The following is a 15992-nucleotide window of genomic DNA, read 5'->3' on the forward strand; positions in this document are numbered from 1 at the left end:
TAACTCCATGGAGGCCAAGACAAACGTTTGGGGCTCACGGCGGGCTGTGGAAATGTGGAAATTTCCTGTGGAAATTTCAATAAATTGCAACTCCATTACGGTGGCGTTCAGAAGAAAATGGCCGCGGCCAATTTTGTTTAGTTTTGCTCTTCAATTTGAGACCACATGATTTTTATAGTGCAGCGCCTCTTTAAGTAAATCTAATTTTCCACTACTTGAACTTCGTATTATTTTGTGATTTACCTACTAACTTTTCGCTATTCTCATTTTGGTAATTAAAGTATTTCCAAATGAGAGAGAGAGAGAGAGAGAGAAACACACTGAGAGACTGAGAAATTTCGGGCCTGTTTTTAGGGAGTAACAACATAAAAGATACTTCGATATTTTTGGACAATACCGATTTCATTCCACTTGGTGACGATGTTATGGGATAATCATGACTTTAAAAGGTGCCACGTCCAGTAACCTTCGTAGCTTTGTACTATACGTTTCATATGCTACGATACCGCCAATCAAGATTTCAAGGCTTCAACAGTGAAAATTAGAATCGAAACTATCATTCTCGTTTACAAATGAACTTTCCGTGGTGAGGAGCTTATAATTTCAGCACTCGAAAAAATCGTCTTTTACTACTCGACTTGAAACTCGATTCAGATTCGAGTACTCGAATCATTGTGCCCGGCCCAATTTATTAGTCGTCCGATAGAAGCGAAAGGGATTAAGTAACGGTGAAAACAAGACTATCTTACTACCCAACAGAATTGATAACAAATATGTCATGAAAAGTAAGCGTGTATTACTGTTATAGCAGCGCGAAGCGCAAAAATTTCTCATGATAATAAATTAATTCCATAAATAAAATTGTTGCTTGCATTACGGGTTGCCCCTGTATATCACTAGGCTGATTTGACAAGGGCAGGATTATTAGACGCTTCGGCACATCAATATCGAAAGTTTCGGCAAACATGCGTCTATCATTTTATGCCAAGGTTTTATCGCCGAAGATGTTTCTACGAGTGCACATACGAAGTCGCATGCTGGACGATACGTTCTCTCATAATAGGGAATATAGTTAGACTCAATTTTGGAGAGGATACCAATACTAAATGGAAAGAAAATGGAAGACAAAAAATAGCGTGAAATTCTAACAAAAATTCCCAAGTCAAATAAATATTCTACTTTATGGCCATCTACGAAAATGTGGCTGGCCTCTGGCTAAGCTAATGCGTCTGAACTGATATTTTAGTCACCAACATCCCACATTTCACGGTCAGGCTAATCGAATTTTTGTTCCCAATGTTCACAATGTTCATAATTATCTGGGGAATTATTTTTTGATAATACAACTAATTTCGGAAATTTTCCCGCGGGCCACTCAAAATCCTCTCACGGGCCAGGGGTTGGCCAGCCCTGGCCTAAGTATTCCGCAGGTTGGCAAGGGTTAAGAACCACCTTACTAGAAACATGAGATATGACATAAATAGTAGGAGGGTATAGAGCAGTGGTTCTCGACCTTTTTGTCATCGCGGACCCCTTTCGGACCGTCACGGACCCCGCGGACCCCCACGAAGTTTCAGTTCAAATTTAGCTCAATTATCGTGCAATCGGTGTCTGTCTCGTGCCAATGATAACAGTGGGCTTAGTGATAAACAGCAACAAAATGACTTTTCTTGAAATGTAAAAATTGGGTTGAATGCATTTGGTCGCATTTGGTTCAGAGCTACTTCTGCAACTGCATTTCTTGAAATACGTAGTCGTGTCTTGGAAATCCGTGCCTTCGATTTGATATGAACGAGTGCCAAAAATCCATTTCCGCAAATATAGGTGGTAGCGAATGCAATAATAACGCGTAGCACTTCCGACGAAAAATTTGGGTATGATCGCAACAAATATATATGCCACCAAAATTGACATACAATTTTTCTTAATGAACATATAACGTCAAGCCTGGTCATTTCTATCTAGGAGCTTATCTTGAACTTATTACTGAAAACATGGCTATGTATATCTAGAGGTGGTCACAGTAGTCAAGAAAGCTACTCAACTAGAAGTAGAAGTAGCGACGAAACAAGGTACTCAAGTACGAGTAGAAGTACTTCGTCAATAAGCCACCTAAAACTACTTGAAGTAGAAGTAGAATTGACTAACTTTAAATCTACTTAAGTAAGTAAGAGTAGTTAAGAAATGGTGGATATAGCCGCATATCGTCTTTTAACTTAAAGAAACTAAATTCTCCAATAAAATAAAGAAACAAAGGATAACGGACTTACGCATTTTGCAGAAATGCAGAGGGTAGTTCCCCGCGTGACGGATTGCTGCAAGCGATCTGATCGATATGTGGCTGTCTGATTTCCGATTGAAATGAGTTTGGTGTAATATTTCTGACGTAATTTTCGCGGTTGTAGCGTGACTTGTTATTTATGAGTGGATTGATAACTGGTTCTGTCTGTTGATTTCAAAACCCGGCTGACCTATCGTGTCGCGCTTTCTGGAATTGAGTAAGGTTGCTATCTGCGTGTCAAAACTCGTTTGCGGTGAATATAATTTTATTATCAAGCGAGTAATATCGAAGTTATCGTATTCTTTGCTGTAATTTTCCACGTATGATCATCGAATCTTTCTGGATCTCTATGGTGTGTACTCCGACGAAACGGAAAAGTTCTCCCGGCATGACACGGTGTATAATCGTGGGTTGGTTGATCCAGTTTCTCTTGAATGTGATGGGGTGAGGGAAAATTTGTCCATTGAACATCACATCTGTGAAGTGAACGCTCCTCTTGATTCGTATATGGGAATCTATGCTATATCTCAAGTGCACGGTCAAGGCGTTGGGCCAAACGAAACGATGCAAATTCACGCTTGCCGTTTGAACTGGCATACTCTGGTCCGGAACGATAACCTTTCAGCTCCGTATTAGAGTGATATATGTGTATTCTTGATATCATTTTCAAGGCTACTTGCAGAATTACGTAACTCACTATCGGGCGATGAACGGATTCCGAAACTAGAAATGGTCCTGCCTGGCGATTTAAAACTCGGCTGACCTATCATGTCGATCAATGATTTCCGGTTCAATTGAATACGGCTGCTATCTGCGTATAATCAAAACTCGTTTGTGTTAAATTAAACTCGTTTGAATTTATTATCAGGCGAATATACTCAAGGTTACTGTATTCTTTGCTGTAATTTTCCGCGTATGACGATCGAATCTTTCTGGATCTCTGTAGTGTGTAACCCGACGAAACGGGAAAGTTCGCCAGGCGTGACTCGCCGTGTCAGCGTGTAATGGCGGGTTGATTGATTGATGGGTATATGATGACAATTTATGCTATGTTTCAAGCGTACGGTCAAGGTCACACGAATCGATGTAAAGTCTCGCTTGGTTGGATTGTCGTACTTGGATGGGGTGGGGGGCGGCTGACTAAGGGGCAACACATCCAAAACTACTTCCGTAACCCAATGTCAGTCAGGCGCAGAGACGAGCGGATGTAAAAATTTGGTATTCTGAAACCATCTTGCTCCGGCTTATATTTTAAAACTCAACTGGCGTATGATTTCTGTTGAATCTCTCAATCAATAATTCCCGGTTCAATCGAGTGTGAATGCAAGCTGTCTGTGCGGTGCACGCGTTATCAAATCAAACTCGTTTGTGTCATTGAGTCCATGGTAGGCCTATATCACATTGATATCATTGTAAGCAGACAGTTTTGAGTAACTATGTGGGATTCTATTGAAAACAGCTTTATGACAAAGAAGCCGAGATAAGTCCATCGCTGTTGCTACTTGCTAGCCGCCATTTTCAAGTGGTTTTTAACGACGTCCAAAGCTACTTCCCGCAGCTTACGACAGTAGAGGGCGAGTGTGCCAGGAGCGAGCCTCGTATATACGGTACAAAGGAGTGTGGATTTGAATGGGAAAACAAGGCATTGGGGGATCTTTACTGGATTACTTTTGGATTTACGTTTATCCGGACCCGGATTTGTGGATTTTACATGCTACTCGCGAAATAATATCGCGGGCAAGTGATCCCCATGAATCAGCCGTGATCGATCGGGGGTGATGCGATGATGTCAGTCGGGATTCAAAATACTCGTTTGGATTAATTACATCAAAGTAATCAGTTTTCTTCTGACTCGTGACTCTTGCATCTATGTGGTTCCTGTATCGAGAACTCCGATACTCGATTACATTGTACGCCGATGAATCGGGGCTCGTATACTGTACAAATGAGCGTGAATTCGGATGGGAGTACAGCGCATTGGAGGAGTTTTACTGGATTACTTTTGGATTTACGTATATCCGGACCCGGATTTTTTAAATTTTACATGCTACTGGCGGGATAATTGCGCTAGCAAGTGATGGCCATAAATCAGCCGTGATCGATCTAGCGTGATACGATGATGTCAGTCGGGCTTTAAAATACTTGTTTGGATTAATTATATCAACGTAGTCATTTTCTTCTGACTCGTGACTCTTCCGTCGATGTGGTTCCTGTATTGAGAACTATACGATACTCGATTCCATTGTACGCTGACGTATCGGAAAAGTTCGCCTCGTTTCGTAGGATACTGGTGGAATGGCTTAATTTCGCTGAATATGAGTTTGGGAATATTTGGCGTTATATTTGAGTGATAAAAAACTTATCTCTAGGCAAATAGACGTACTTGCTGAGTGATTATAGCCTGCGACCCAAATTCTCATGGTCTCTGTCCACAATCGCTTGTGAAGTGGTGCAATGAATCGGTGATCCGGCTCCTATTTTTCATATAATCCGTGTAAGCGACGCCTTCTAGAAGCTCAGAAGTGGGCAGTGCTACAAGTCGGTAGCTAAGGGACACAAATGACGAAAATCATCCTGGTGTAAATGACCGTATTAGTAGTCTACAAGCCCCATGAATATAACAAACAACGAATCAAACTCTACCCGCCATGCTATCAACTCCAGCAGGACGTATTTTCAATATATTGAGATATGTAAATTTCATTGCTAATATTTTCAATCTTGCAAGCGAACCATCTTAAGGCGGCAATAATACAAGATTTGTCGTTATCGGCTAACGCTCTCAAGGGCGATTTGGTGTATGGAGATGTGAATATTGATTACGACGGTGCGATCTTGGATGGTTCGCCGCGGTAAACAATCCTTCATATCAGGAAAGAATCATGCGCAGTCTGAAAATATAGTCGAACATTCGTACCATGCTACAATACCAAGCACAAAGCGTTATTGGAAAAACATTGCGATGAAGCAGCGATCGACATGCATTGTACAAAGACATAACAATAGTCACGCACACATACATACTAGAATACTAGTCAGATTATCGGACCACGACCTAACATATCGATCTGGCTTTCCGCCCCATGCCACCTCATTTTGTCGCTTGCCTTTCATATTCTTTGCTTTAGTTTTCATTCGGTGTGCATTCCTCTTTTCTACTTTACCTATGCCAAGGTGGGTATCTGATTTCAATGACTACTCCAAGCTCCAACTCGTTTCGACACCTTATGTCTTTCATTGTATCGCAGTTTTGTATAGTGTTTTGAAACGATGAAAATATTAATAAACTGACAATGATACACTAAATTCTCCCAAGAACAGCTACAATACAGTAACGGTCAGAGGTGGTCAGTAACGAAGTACTTCTACTTTTGGAAGTACTCAAGCAGCTCTGCTCTACTTCTGGTACTTACTCAAGTAGATATGATTTTCTCTACTTCTATTTCTACTTCGTAATATTTTGTGATCTACTTACTTACTTTTTCACTATTTCCAGTTTATCAAGTAGAAGTAGTTTTATCCCCCAATACGAAAGCTAGCCTGAGGAGTTTCGGGGCTGTTTTCACGGAGGAACAAGATTCAATATTTATAAAAGTCAAGTAAAGCCCAGAAATTTTGTTGCGCTTCGCGCATAGTAGTGATGAAGTGACAAATATGTTTTGATGAAAGTATCAGTGAGTATAATTTAGATACCGGATTGTTTGGTTCCTATCACACCGCATTGTCGCCCATTCAAATATTTCATCACAGTAAATATGGCCCACCATAACGTTTAAAACTACCGATTCGCAATCTAGCAATTACCTGTGCTAATCTGGAAAATCCAGCTTTTTTGAACGTTACACCTGATTTAGCAGATCACCTTTGAAGTTTTATGGACAAAAGACATGCAATATATTTTCCGATTTTAAGAAGTGGTATTTGTATTTCACTGCAAGTATCATACTTTAAGTTCGAATTACTTTTAGTTCTTTTGTCTGCAGAAGATACATGTTGAAGCATATAAGCAAGTGTAGTAATGCCTCTATTTTCCGAAAATAAAGCTACACTAAATATAACTTTAACGATCCATAATATTTGTTATTACCGTATACTAATCACGTAAAAGTGATGAAACTGTATCCGATACAACTTCCACGTGTTGCTGTTCGCCTAAACTTGGGGCCTTATAATATAGGGCAGGGCGCCATGCCATGATATTCTCTAAAAACGGGGTCTTCTGGTAAACAAAGTGTTAGTGTCGCCTTTTGATATCAATACTATAAATTGCATGCCCATGATGCGAAACAATGCTTATTCTGTCGGGAATTGATACCTCCCATGATGCATTAATACGAATCAAGCTCTCTGCCCCTGCCGCATAGCTCGATTCGCAGATTTTGACAGTCCATGCGAACAGATTAAGACTGTTTTCAAAACTACTTACTTACTTGAGTAGATGTAAAGGCAGTCAATTCTACTTCCACTTCAAGTAGTTTTAGGGGATCATTTTCGTTGAGCATTAAAATACGGTCTCTTGCAGAGCGTGACGGTCAAAAAAAATGTGTGTCTCAAATATTCAGCGGAAACCGCCGTGCATTATTATACGAGACTCTTATATATGGCTTGGAATACAGCACCGATGCCTTGTAATTCAGAGGCTGGTGTATCGAGAGCGTCCATGGCAGTTGATCGAATAACCATATGAGAAGATGGTCAAATATGATTGTTTACCTCTCTATTATAAATATTCTATTTCGGAGTGTTTCCTTGTATATTCCCGAAAGCGACGACATAGAGCCGATTATTACTGATCTCCCGATGTGAGAATGAAACTCGTGAAAAGAAGCTTGTGATCTATAATGGGTTACAGAATATTCCGATGTCAACGCTGACGTTCGTGAAAATGGTGCGATTCGTTATAGTTCTGATCTTGTGTGACTACCCCAAACAGTAGATTCTCGACTATAAAACGTTTGTGTAGCTATAATTCGTAACCAAGTTGTTGAACTAAGACATATGACAGTAGAATCGAATGCCATACATAAAAACTTATTCAAATACCTATACTAAGAGTGGGCATTACAACGTTGAGTCACTTGAAAAGTTGTCGTGGTAGCAGAATATTGTTTATGAATCGATATGGCCAGTAACAGTTGCATTGTTCGCACATTTAATGCTATTTATCGATATCGGATTTCCTTATGAAATATCAGTGTGATAACCAAGTGCGTGCCAACTGCTCTTTGTCGATGGAAATAAACACCTGTCTCCCATATTGCTGTCTGAAAACAATCTGTTTTCATGCAATACGCATATTTGCACGCCAAGTCCTGCTAATTATGTTGTCCGTTCGATTTTGTATTGACATTAAGTGTCTTGTATTGCTCCTTTGGCGATGGTAATTTGCCGGAAAAAGTCAGCACCTAAGATTAAAAATTACCCAGAGAACGAGCTCTGTCTTCGTGACCTTTCAATATTCACCTATGGTTTTGAATTCACATCAAATGACATTATTGTTGCCAATATGTGAATTGCTATCGAAGATTCGTAGTAATGGTTTTGTGTGTTTTTAGGATGATATATTTCTCAAATAGTTTCCCAAAATGAGAGACTGTTATGGAAAAACACTTCGATCCGGATCCGCCAGTACAAGGATGTGTATATATCGCGTCGGGCTCTCACCGCTCCGAATTATATAGACTCGCAACGTTCGCCAGGTTTTCGAGATTATCATACCCAAAACGTGCAGATTTAGCATCTGACGGATATTACTGGCTAGGGTTCGAAGACAAAATTAAATGTTTCGGATGCAGTATTTCACTCGAAAAATGGGTTGAAAAGGATTCGAATGTAAGTTGTCATGAAGCGAGTTGTGTTCGACACGTATTCAATATTCCCGTTGAAAGATCGAATTTCAGGAGTCTATTACGGGAGTTTAAATTCCAAATCGAGACACCGCAAGTCAATAACAGCGACATAAAACTTGCGAATATCATTGACCGAGAACAGGCGTGTTTGATTAAGAACCTCGACTTGAAAAGGGAATCGAAGCGACGCGAAACCTTCAAGAAATGGCCTAGCTATCCAATACCCCACGCAGTAGGCGAGTTGGCGAAACAAGGGTTTTTCTATCTCGGTAACTTAGACAGAACGCAGTGCTTTAGCTGCTTCGGTGTTCTTCGCAATTGGAAACCCATAGACGACGTATCTGAAATACACCTTACACATTTTCCAAAATGTACTTTCGCGCGTGGTAGCTTTTCAGGAAATATCGCACTAGCTGAGCACGACCGCGGCAATTTGGACGACTTGCTTCACGAGAAAATACGACGGCTCACTATCAATGTGAAAGAACCAGATGAGCCCTCCGATGATGAAAAACACTATCTTGCTGAACTATTCCCTTGCCTAAACCCCGCGAATCCTGTAATGTCGTCCTTGTCACGAAGAATAGCAACCTTCGACGAAGGTTGGGATCCCGCTAAAATCAATGCTAGCGTTGAGCAACTAGCAAATGCGGGGTTTTATTACATCGATTCGGACAAGACAAAATGTTTTTACTGCAATGGCGGACTTCGGTGGGACCGGACAGACGAGGTTTGGACGGAACATGCTAAATGGTTTCCGCAATGCGAGTACGTACTCCGTATGAAAGGTATCGAATTCGGGCGACGCATCGAAAACACATATCCAAATCTCAATCGTCCGATTATTAGAAACCCCATCACGAAGTTGGAGTTGACTAAACGCCAAAATGTTCTGCGGAATCGTCAATCAAACGATGGATCACCGTTGAATTGCATCGAAAATGGGAGAGGCCGTGACGTGTAAACGATGTGAAATAAACATAAATGAATATGACTATAGCATGTGGACATCTTTGCATTGTTTCTAGACTTGTGGAACTGACGTAGAACGCAGTGGTGGCAGTCATGAAGTACTTCTATTTTTTCTCAGAATTGTGGTAGGTTTTAATATGTGAATTGCTATCGAAGATTCGTAGTAATAGTCCTATAGAATTTGGGTTCAACCTATAGAAAAAATTCTTATGGAGACGTATTATATACCGTTGGAAGGATAATTTTATCAGATTTTCAATGATGGGTTTTGTCATTTTTTTTACCTTGGGGAAAAAAAGTTATGACCAAAAACGTGCCAGGGGATAAAGCACGATTTTGCCTAGCATTATAATACAATTATAAGCTAAAATACGATGAATACGATACCTTAATAACAGAATACAACATTGTAAATTGAAACATTACTATCAGCAAAGCAAACTAACAATCGGACAGCAAAAAAAATGAAACATAACTTTATTAAGAAGTATTTATCACACGTTTAAGGGGTAAAAGTTGACCGATACGGAGATAATAGGCGAGATTTCAACGAAACAAAGGGTTTTTCTTCTATAAGCAAGGTCATGGTTAAACCAAGTATAAAGATGTAAAAACGATATTTACAGGTTTTACCTAATTACACTACATACTCAAGTGCCTTGAGTTGGACTACTTCTATTTCTATCAGTTTTACTACCAGTTAGAATGTCCCATCAATCCAACTGATAGAAATAGAAGTAGTCCAACTCAAGGCACTTGAGTATGTAGTGTAATTAGGTAAAACCTGTAAATATCGTTTTTACATCTTTATACTTGGTTTAACCATGACCTTGCTTATAGAAGAAAAACCCTTTGTTTCGCTGAAATCTCGCCTATTATCTCCGTATCGGTCAACTTTTACCCCTTAAACGTGTGATAAATACTTCTTAATAAAGTTATGTTTCATTTTTTTTGCTGTCCGATTGTTAGTTTGCTTTGCTGATAGTAATGTTTCAATTTACAATGTTGTATTCTGTTATTAAGGTATCGTATTCATCGTATTTTAGCTTATAATTGTATTATAATGCTAGGCAAAATCGTGCTTTATCCCCTGGCACGTTTTTGGTCATAACTTTTTTTCCCCAAGGTAAAAAAAATGACAAAACCCATCATTGAAAAGCTGATAAAATTATCCTTCCAACGGTATATAATACGTCTCCATAAGAATTTTTTCTATAGGTTGAACCCAAATTCTATAGGACTATTACTACGAATCTTCGATAGCAATTCACATATTAAAACCTACCACAATTCTGAGAAAAAATAGAAGTACTTCATGACTGCCACCACTGCGTTCTACGTCAGTTCCACAAGTCTAGAAACAATGCAAAGATGTCCACATGCTATAGTCATATTCATTTATGTTTATTTCACATCGTTTACACGTCACGGCCTCTCCCATTTTCGATGCAATTCAACGGTGATCCATCGTTCGATTGACGATTCCGCAGAACATTTTGGCGTTTAGTCAACTCCAACTTCGTGATGGGGTTTCTAATAATCGGACGATTGAGATTTGGATATGTGTTTTCGATGCGTCGCCCGAATTCGATACCTTTCATACGAAGTACGTACTCGCATTGCGGAAACCATTTAGCATGTTCCGTCCAAACCTCGTCTGTCCGGTCCCACCGAAGTCCGCCATTGCAGTAAAAACATTTCGTCTTGTCCGAATCGATGTAATAAAACCCCGCATTTGCTAGTTGCTCAACGCTAGCATTGATTTTAGCGGGATCCCAACCTTCGTCGAAGGTTGCTATTCTTCGTGACAAGGACGACATTACAGGATTCGCGGGGTTTAGGCAAGGGAATAGTTCAGCAAGATAGTGTTTTTCATCATCGGAGGGCTCATCTGGTTCTTTCACATTGATAGTGAGCCGTCGTATTTTCTCGTGAAGCAAGTCGTCCAAATTGCCGCGGTCGTGCTCAGCTAGTGCGATATTTCCTGAAAAGCTACCACGCGCGAAAGTACATTTTGGAAAATGTGTAAGGTGTATTTCAGATACGTCGTCTATGGGTTTCCAATTGCGAAGAACACCGAAGCAGCTAAAGCACTGCGTTCTGTCTAAGTTACCGAGATAGAAAAACCCTTGTTTCGCCAACTCGCCTACTGCGTGGGGTATTGGATAGCTAGGCCATTTCTTGAAGGTTTCGCGTCGCTTCGATTCCCTTTTCAAGTCGAGGTTCTTAATCAAACACGCCTGTTCTCGGTCAATGATATTCGCAAGTTTTATGTCGCTGTTATTGACTTGCGGTGTCTCGATTTGGAATTTAAACTCCCGTAATAGACTCCTGAAATTCGATCTTTCAACGGGAATATTGAATACGTGTCGAACACAACTCGCTTCATGACAACTTACATTCGAATCCTTTTCAACCCATTTTTCGAGTGAAATACTGCATCCGAAACATTTAATTTTGTCTTCGAACCCTAGCCAGTAATATCCGTCAGATGCTAAATCTGCACGTTTTGGGTATGATAATCTCGAAAACCTGGCGAACGTTGCGAGTCTATATAATTCGGAGCGGTGAGAGCCCGACGCGATATATACACATCCTTGTACTGGCGGATCCGGATCGAAGTGTTTTTCCATAACAGTCTCTCATTTTGGGAAACTATTTGAGAAATATATCATCCTAAAAACACACAAAACCATTACTACGAATCTTCGATAGCAATTCACATATTGGCAACAATAATGTCATTTGATGTGAATTCAAAACCATACACTGTAAATTCTGAAGTGTTGCTCAGCCCGGAAAATTGAACACGAAATGTGATCCAAAAATTGAACGCCGAAAAGTGTTGCGAAGTGTTCAAATTAAAGGTGTTTACCTAAAAAGTGTTCAGTCTTAAAGTGGCTGATTGACCAGTCACCGGAACGCAGGGCTCAAAATTAAATCTGATTTTATTGATTCATGAATAAATGACGCTTATAATACCCAACCTGGGTGATTAAATACATGCAAACATTGAAATTTCCAATAGCTGCTGTGACAGGGTTTCATAAATTCAGATCAGCAGTTGAAACCGTTCCGGAAGAGTCGATGAAATCACGAATAACACAAATGATCACGAGCAAACTCACTACAGATATCATGCAACTCGCTCAATCATGAAAATGAATGCACAGCGAATTAGGGATAGTGATAACAAAATATCATTTAGAATCCTAAACTTTCGTGACAGGGGCATGGAATCAAATTCATTGGTTACGTCCGTTAGCGGAAAACATGACCAACACAAATCATTACAACTTATTTAAAACTGATCAAATTACGGCTTGTAAATTTATAATTTTTTGTAAACAAAAACTACGACGATAAACAACCACCTCATCCGCGTCAGCGGTGTCTTACGAAAGCCTAGAGGTGGGCCGTGCTATAAGTCGGCAGTTACGGAAAAATAAGAAGAATATCGGCCTGGTGTAAATGACCATAGTAGTCGCCAAACACCATGAATACCCCAAAACAAACAAACCATAAGTATCTTTTACTCTTTAATGAAATTATTGGTGCTAAAAATATCCTAGGGCTTGCATTAGAAGTATTTATATCAGCTTAATGCCAATCACTTTTGTTTAAATAACAAAGAAATCGTTTTTTTTTGGAGTCCATACAAATTTTGCAGATATACATAAAAGATTTTGTTGTTATTTACCAGTCTGCTGCAAAATATGAAATTTGGAAGTCATTAGGGCAGTTGTTCTTAAACATTTTTGGACACGCTCCCATATGATAGCAAAAAATTGCACACACTCCTTATTGTCGTATAATAAAATTTAAAAAAGCAACCGGGACGCTAGAAATCCCAGTGGCAGTGACGGTAATGGTTGTTGATGAAAGAATATTCAAATATTAAATTCTGACCATAGACAGAGAAATAACTACAAGCTGCCATGCAAGCTGCCATGCATGCATGTGCGAAAAAGATTTTAGTTGACAGCGGCTTCACGCCGCTTCAAATCCTTTCTCCTGTTTGAGAACCACTCCTTTAGTGTGTTTATGATAATCCAATGCATAGCAGCTCAAATCGTCAAGAATGTTTCTGAATACTCCATTTTCACCGAAGCAGTTTTATATTCTTGCCATCAGCTGTAATCCAGGCTCGGTCAATCTCTAATTCGTGGCGTGCCATGGTGTTTGTTCTTTTCTACTGGTCGACTCCAAGTTGTGCTCCTTGAAAATGAGAAAAATTCCAAAGTTTTGAATATGTCAATGAAAATTCTAAATTTATGCAGAAATAAATATAAATATTTCACACATGCAGGTTACACAAGCTTAGGAAAGACGCTCGGATACATGTAAAATCCTATCACTGAGAAGGACTAAAATTAGCATATCGACTAATAAAAATATCTTGAATCGGGTCTGTGTTTTTTTCAATTCGGCCATTTTGACATTTACATTGACATTCAGACGCACAGGCAACAGTGAGAATGCAAAACTGTAACTCAGAATGACAGTTATACCAGAATGTCGCAGGTCTATGTAAATTTGTATGGTCCACAAAAAAGAAAGATTACGGTACCTGTTTCAATAAGACATGCGCTTGGGTCTTGGATTATATTTGTTTGTCTCTCAATTTGGCTTTGAGAAGAAGACAGTTGATTTCATCAACCTCGTTTGGCTGAAAATGTAATTGATTGCAAACAAGATCAATAAATATTGTAGATTTGTTATCCTTATGGGTTCGGATTTCCATTATAATAATTGAAATACGGTAGGCTTTACATATAACTTTGATTCCAAGATTTTATGGCTGCTTTGAATTGAGACGAGAAAATATAACAGACAAAGGATACATCGATTGTCTTTAGTACAAAAACTTAGTGACATCTTATCGAAGGTGTTGAATATATTTCCTTCATTGCAGTAATTGTAACTGTTCTCAATCTTTCAAAATCCTTCATTCCTGATTAAATTTAACTAACGAAATTCATTGGAATTTGCACGACATGGGAAATGATCTCCATTAGATGTTCCTAGTATAGTTCAGTAAGCAGTAGTTTTAATACAAGTTACACCAGCTCTTTACATTCAACAACACCTCTGTTCAATGTACACAGAACAAGCCTCTCTTCAGCTCATATAGCATATATAGATAGTTTTTGAGAAAATTGGGACTGCAAAAACCAGCACATTACATAATCAATGGTGATATATGAAAGGAATAAATAGACTTACATAATCACATGTTTCCATGGGTTCTTGAGGCAAAAGTATGTATCGCAAAAGATGACTGCACCGGTACAAAATCCGTTCAGATGAGTGCTAACGTCACTATCAACATTGTCTGTTAGCAGAGACACGGAGGAACCAGGAGGTCTTTTCGAAGAGTCGACATCAGTTGGATTAATTTGAGGATCAATCTAAGACTGTTGAAAAAAAACATCTGTTTTAAATATTTGCAATGCAAGGGAACTTCAATATTCGAGCAGCGTCTTCGTGGTACAAAACTTCAATATAAAATTAAATAGTATATGCAATTATGCATATTGAAATGAGCCCGAATATTTTCGGCTGAGACTCGTCAGGGGTAATCGTCAGCAACTAGTGGAGAACTCGAAAGAACGTTGTACATCAACAATCGTATCACAAAATATGAGGTCACCAGCATTCAGTATTTACGCAGATATCAGACTGGATGTATTGTATGTGACGAAAGGGTGTCTTTCATAGAACAATTATTTATTGTAATGGAAAATTGAATGTGACCTTACCACCAATTTTACTCCAGCCCAGGTACCATACTTTCTTGGATTGTTAATCATTTTGGTGAAATTTTACCCGCAAGCATGCATAAAAATAACCGAATGCAGCAGAATCAAATTCATTATCTAAGGATATACCAGTTTACTTACGAAACATGGCGATGCTTACCAGTATCTTAAACAACAAATGCCTGCACATTAGGACATCATAGTCTTTCCATCAGCTGCAACCCAGACTTGATGAGTCCCTGATTCGTGGCATGCCATGGCGGCTTTTTTTACTGGTCAAATCCAAATGCTGCTCCTAGAAAATACAATAAATACCAAAGGAAAATTGTAAATTTTATGCAGCAGTAAATATAAATATTTTACACAGGTAAGTTACAGAAGCGCAAGAGAGGTGCTCAGCCCCCCCCCCCCAGGTTGAGAACCACTGACCTAGTCCATTATAGTTCAGTAAGCAATAGTTAAAGTACTAGTTACACGAGCTCATTACGTTCAACTACATCTCTGTTCAGTGTTCAGTGTATACAGTTCAGTGTACACTGTACAGTGTATAGTGCACTGTACTGTCTACAGTACACTGTACAGTGTACAGTGTACACAGAGATGAAGCCTTTTTCAGCTCCTATCGAATAGTCCGTTAGCTACTCTGCGAAATAGTTTGTGAGAAAAGAAGGACTGCAAAAACCAGCAAAGTACATAATCAATGGTGATATATAAAATGAATAAATAGGCTTACGTAATCACATGTGTCCATGGGTTTTTGAGACAAAGGTCTGCATCGCATAAGATGACTGTGTTGGCACGAAACCAGTTACGAACGACTCCTCACGTCGCTGTCAACATTGTCTGATAGCGCAGGCACGGTAGACCCAGGGGGCTCTTTTCAAAGATTGGACATCAGTTGAACGAATTTGAAGATCAATCCAAGACTATTGAAAAGAAATATTTGTTGCCAAAATTCGCAATACAAATGATCTGCTCATTAATCACGCAGATATCATACTGGATACATACTGCAATAAGTTGTGCGTGACAGAAGGGTGTCTTTCATAGAATAATTAAGTAATGGAATGGAAAGTTGCACATGACGTTACCACCAATTTTACTCTGGCACAGTTAGAATACTTCCTG

The 15992-nt window shown here is 39.3% G+C and overlaps 2 protein-coding genes and 1 long non-coding RNA gene across 3 annotated transcripts; 1 reads left to right on the forward strand and 2 right to left on the reverse strand.

The window, feature by feature from the left end:
• The first annotated feature begins 7879 nt into the window (after positions 1-7879).
• Positions 7880-9094, forward strand: LOC145440006 (baculoviral IAP repeat-containing protein 3-like). Its single transcript, XM_080317668.1, has one exon. The coding sequence runs from the start codon at positions 7880-7882 to the stop codon at positions 9092-9094; it is 1215 nt and encodes a 404-aa protein (XP_080173794.1).
• Positions 9095-10520: 1426 nt separating this feature from the next.
• LOC145440007 (baculoviral IAP repeat-containing protein 3-like) lies at positions 10521-11735 on the reverse strand. Its single transcript, XM_080317669.1, has one exon. The coding sequence runs from the start codon at positions 11733-11735 to the stop codon at positions 10521-10523; it is 1215 nt and encodes a 404-aa protein (XP_080173795.1).
• Positions 11736-12645: 910 nt separating this feature from the next.
• Positions 12646-15162, reverse strand: LOC145439456 (uncharacterized). Its single transcript, XR_013915221.1, has 4 exons — positions 15025-15162; positions 14329-14519; positions 13673-13771; positions 12646-13320 (listed from the first exon to the last, which is right to left on the reverse strand). It is a non-coding gene; the product is annotated as an uncharacterized LOC145439456 (long non-coding RNA).
• Between the last annotated feature and the right edge of the window lie 830 nt (positions 15163-15992).

Source organism: Botryllus schlosseri, chromosome 5 (genome assembly GCF_051294905.1).
Source record: "Botryllus schlosseri isolate E-star chromosome 5, Bs_hap1, whole genome shotgun sequence".
In the NCBI taxonomy this organism is placed as follows: domain Eukaryota; kingdom Metazoa; phylum Chordata; class Ascidiacea; order Stolidobranchia; family Styelidae; genus Botryllus; species Botryllus schlosseri.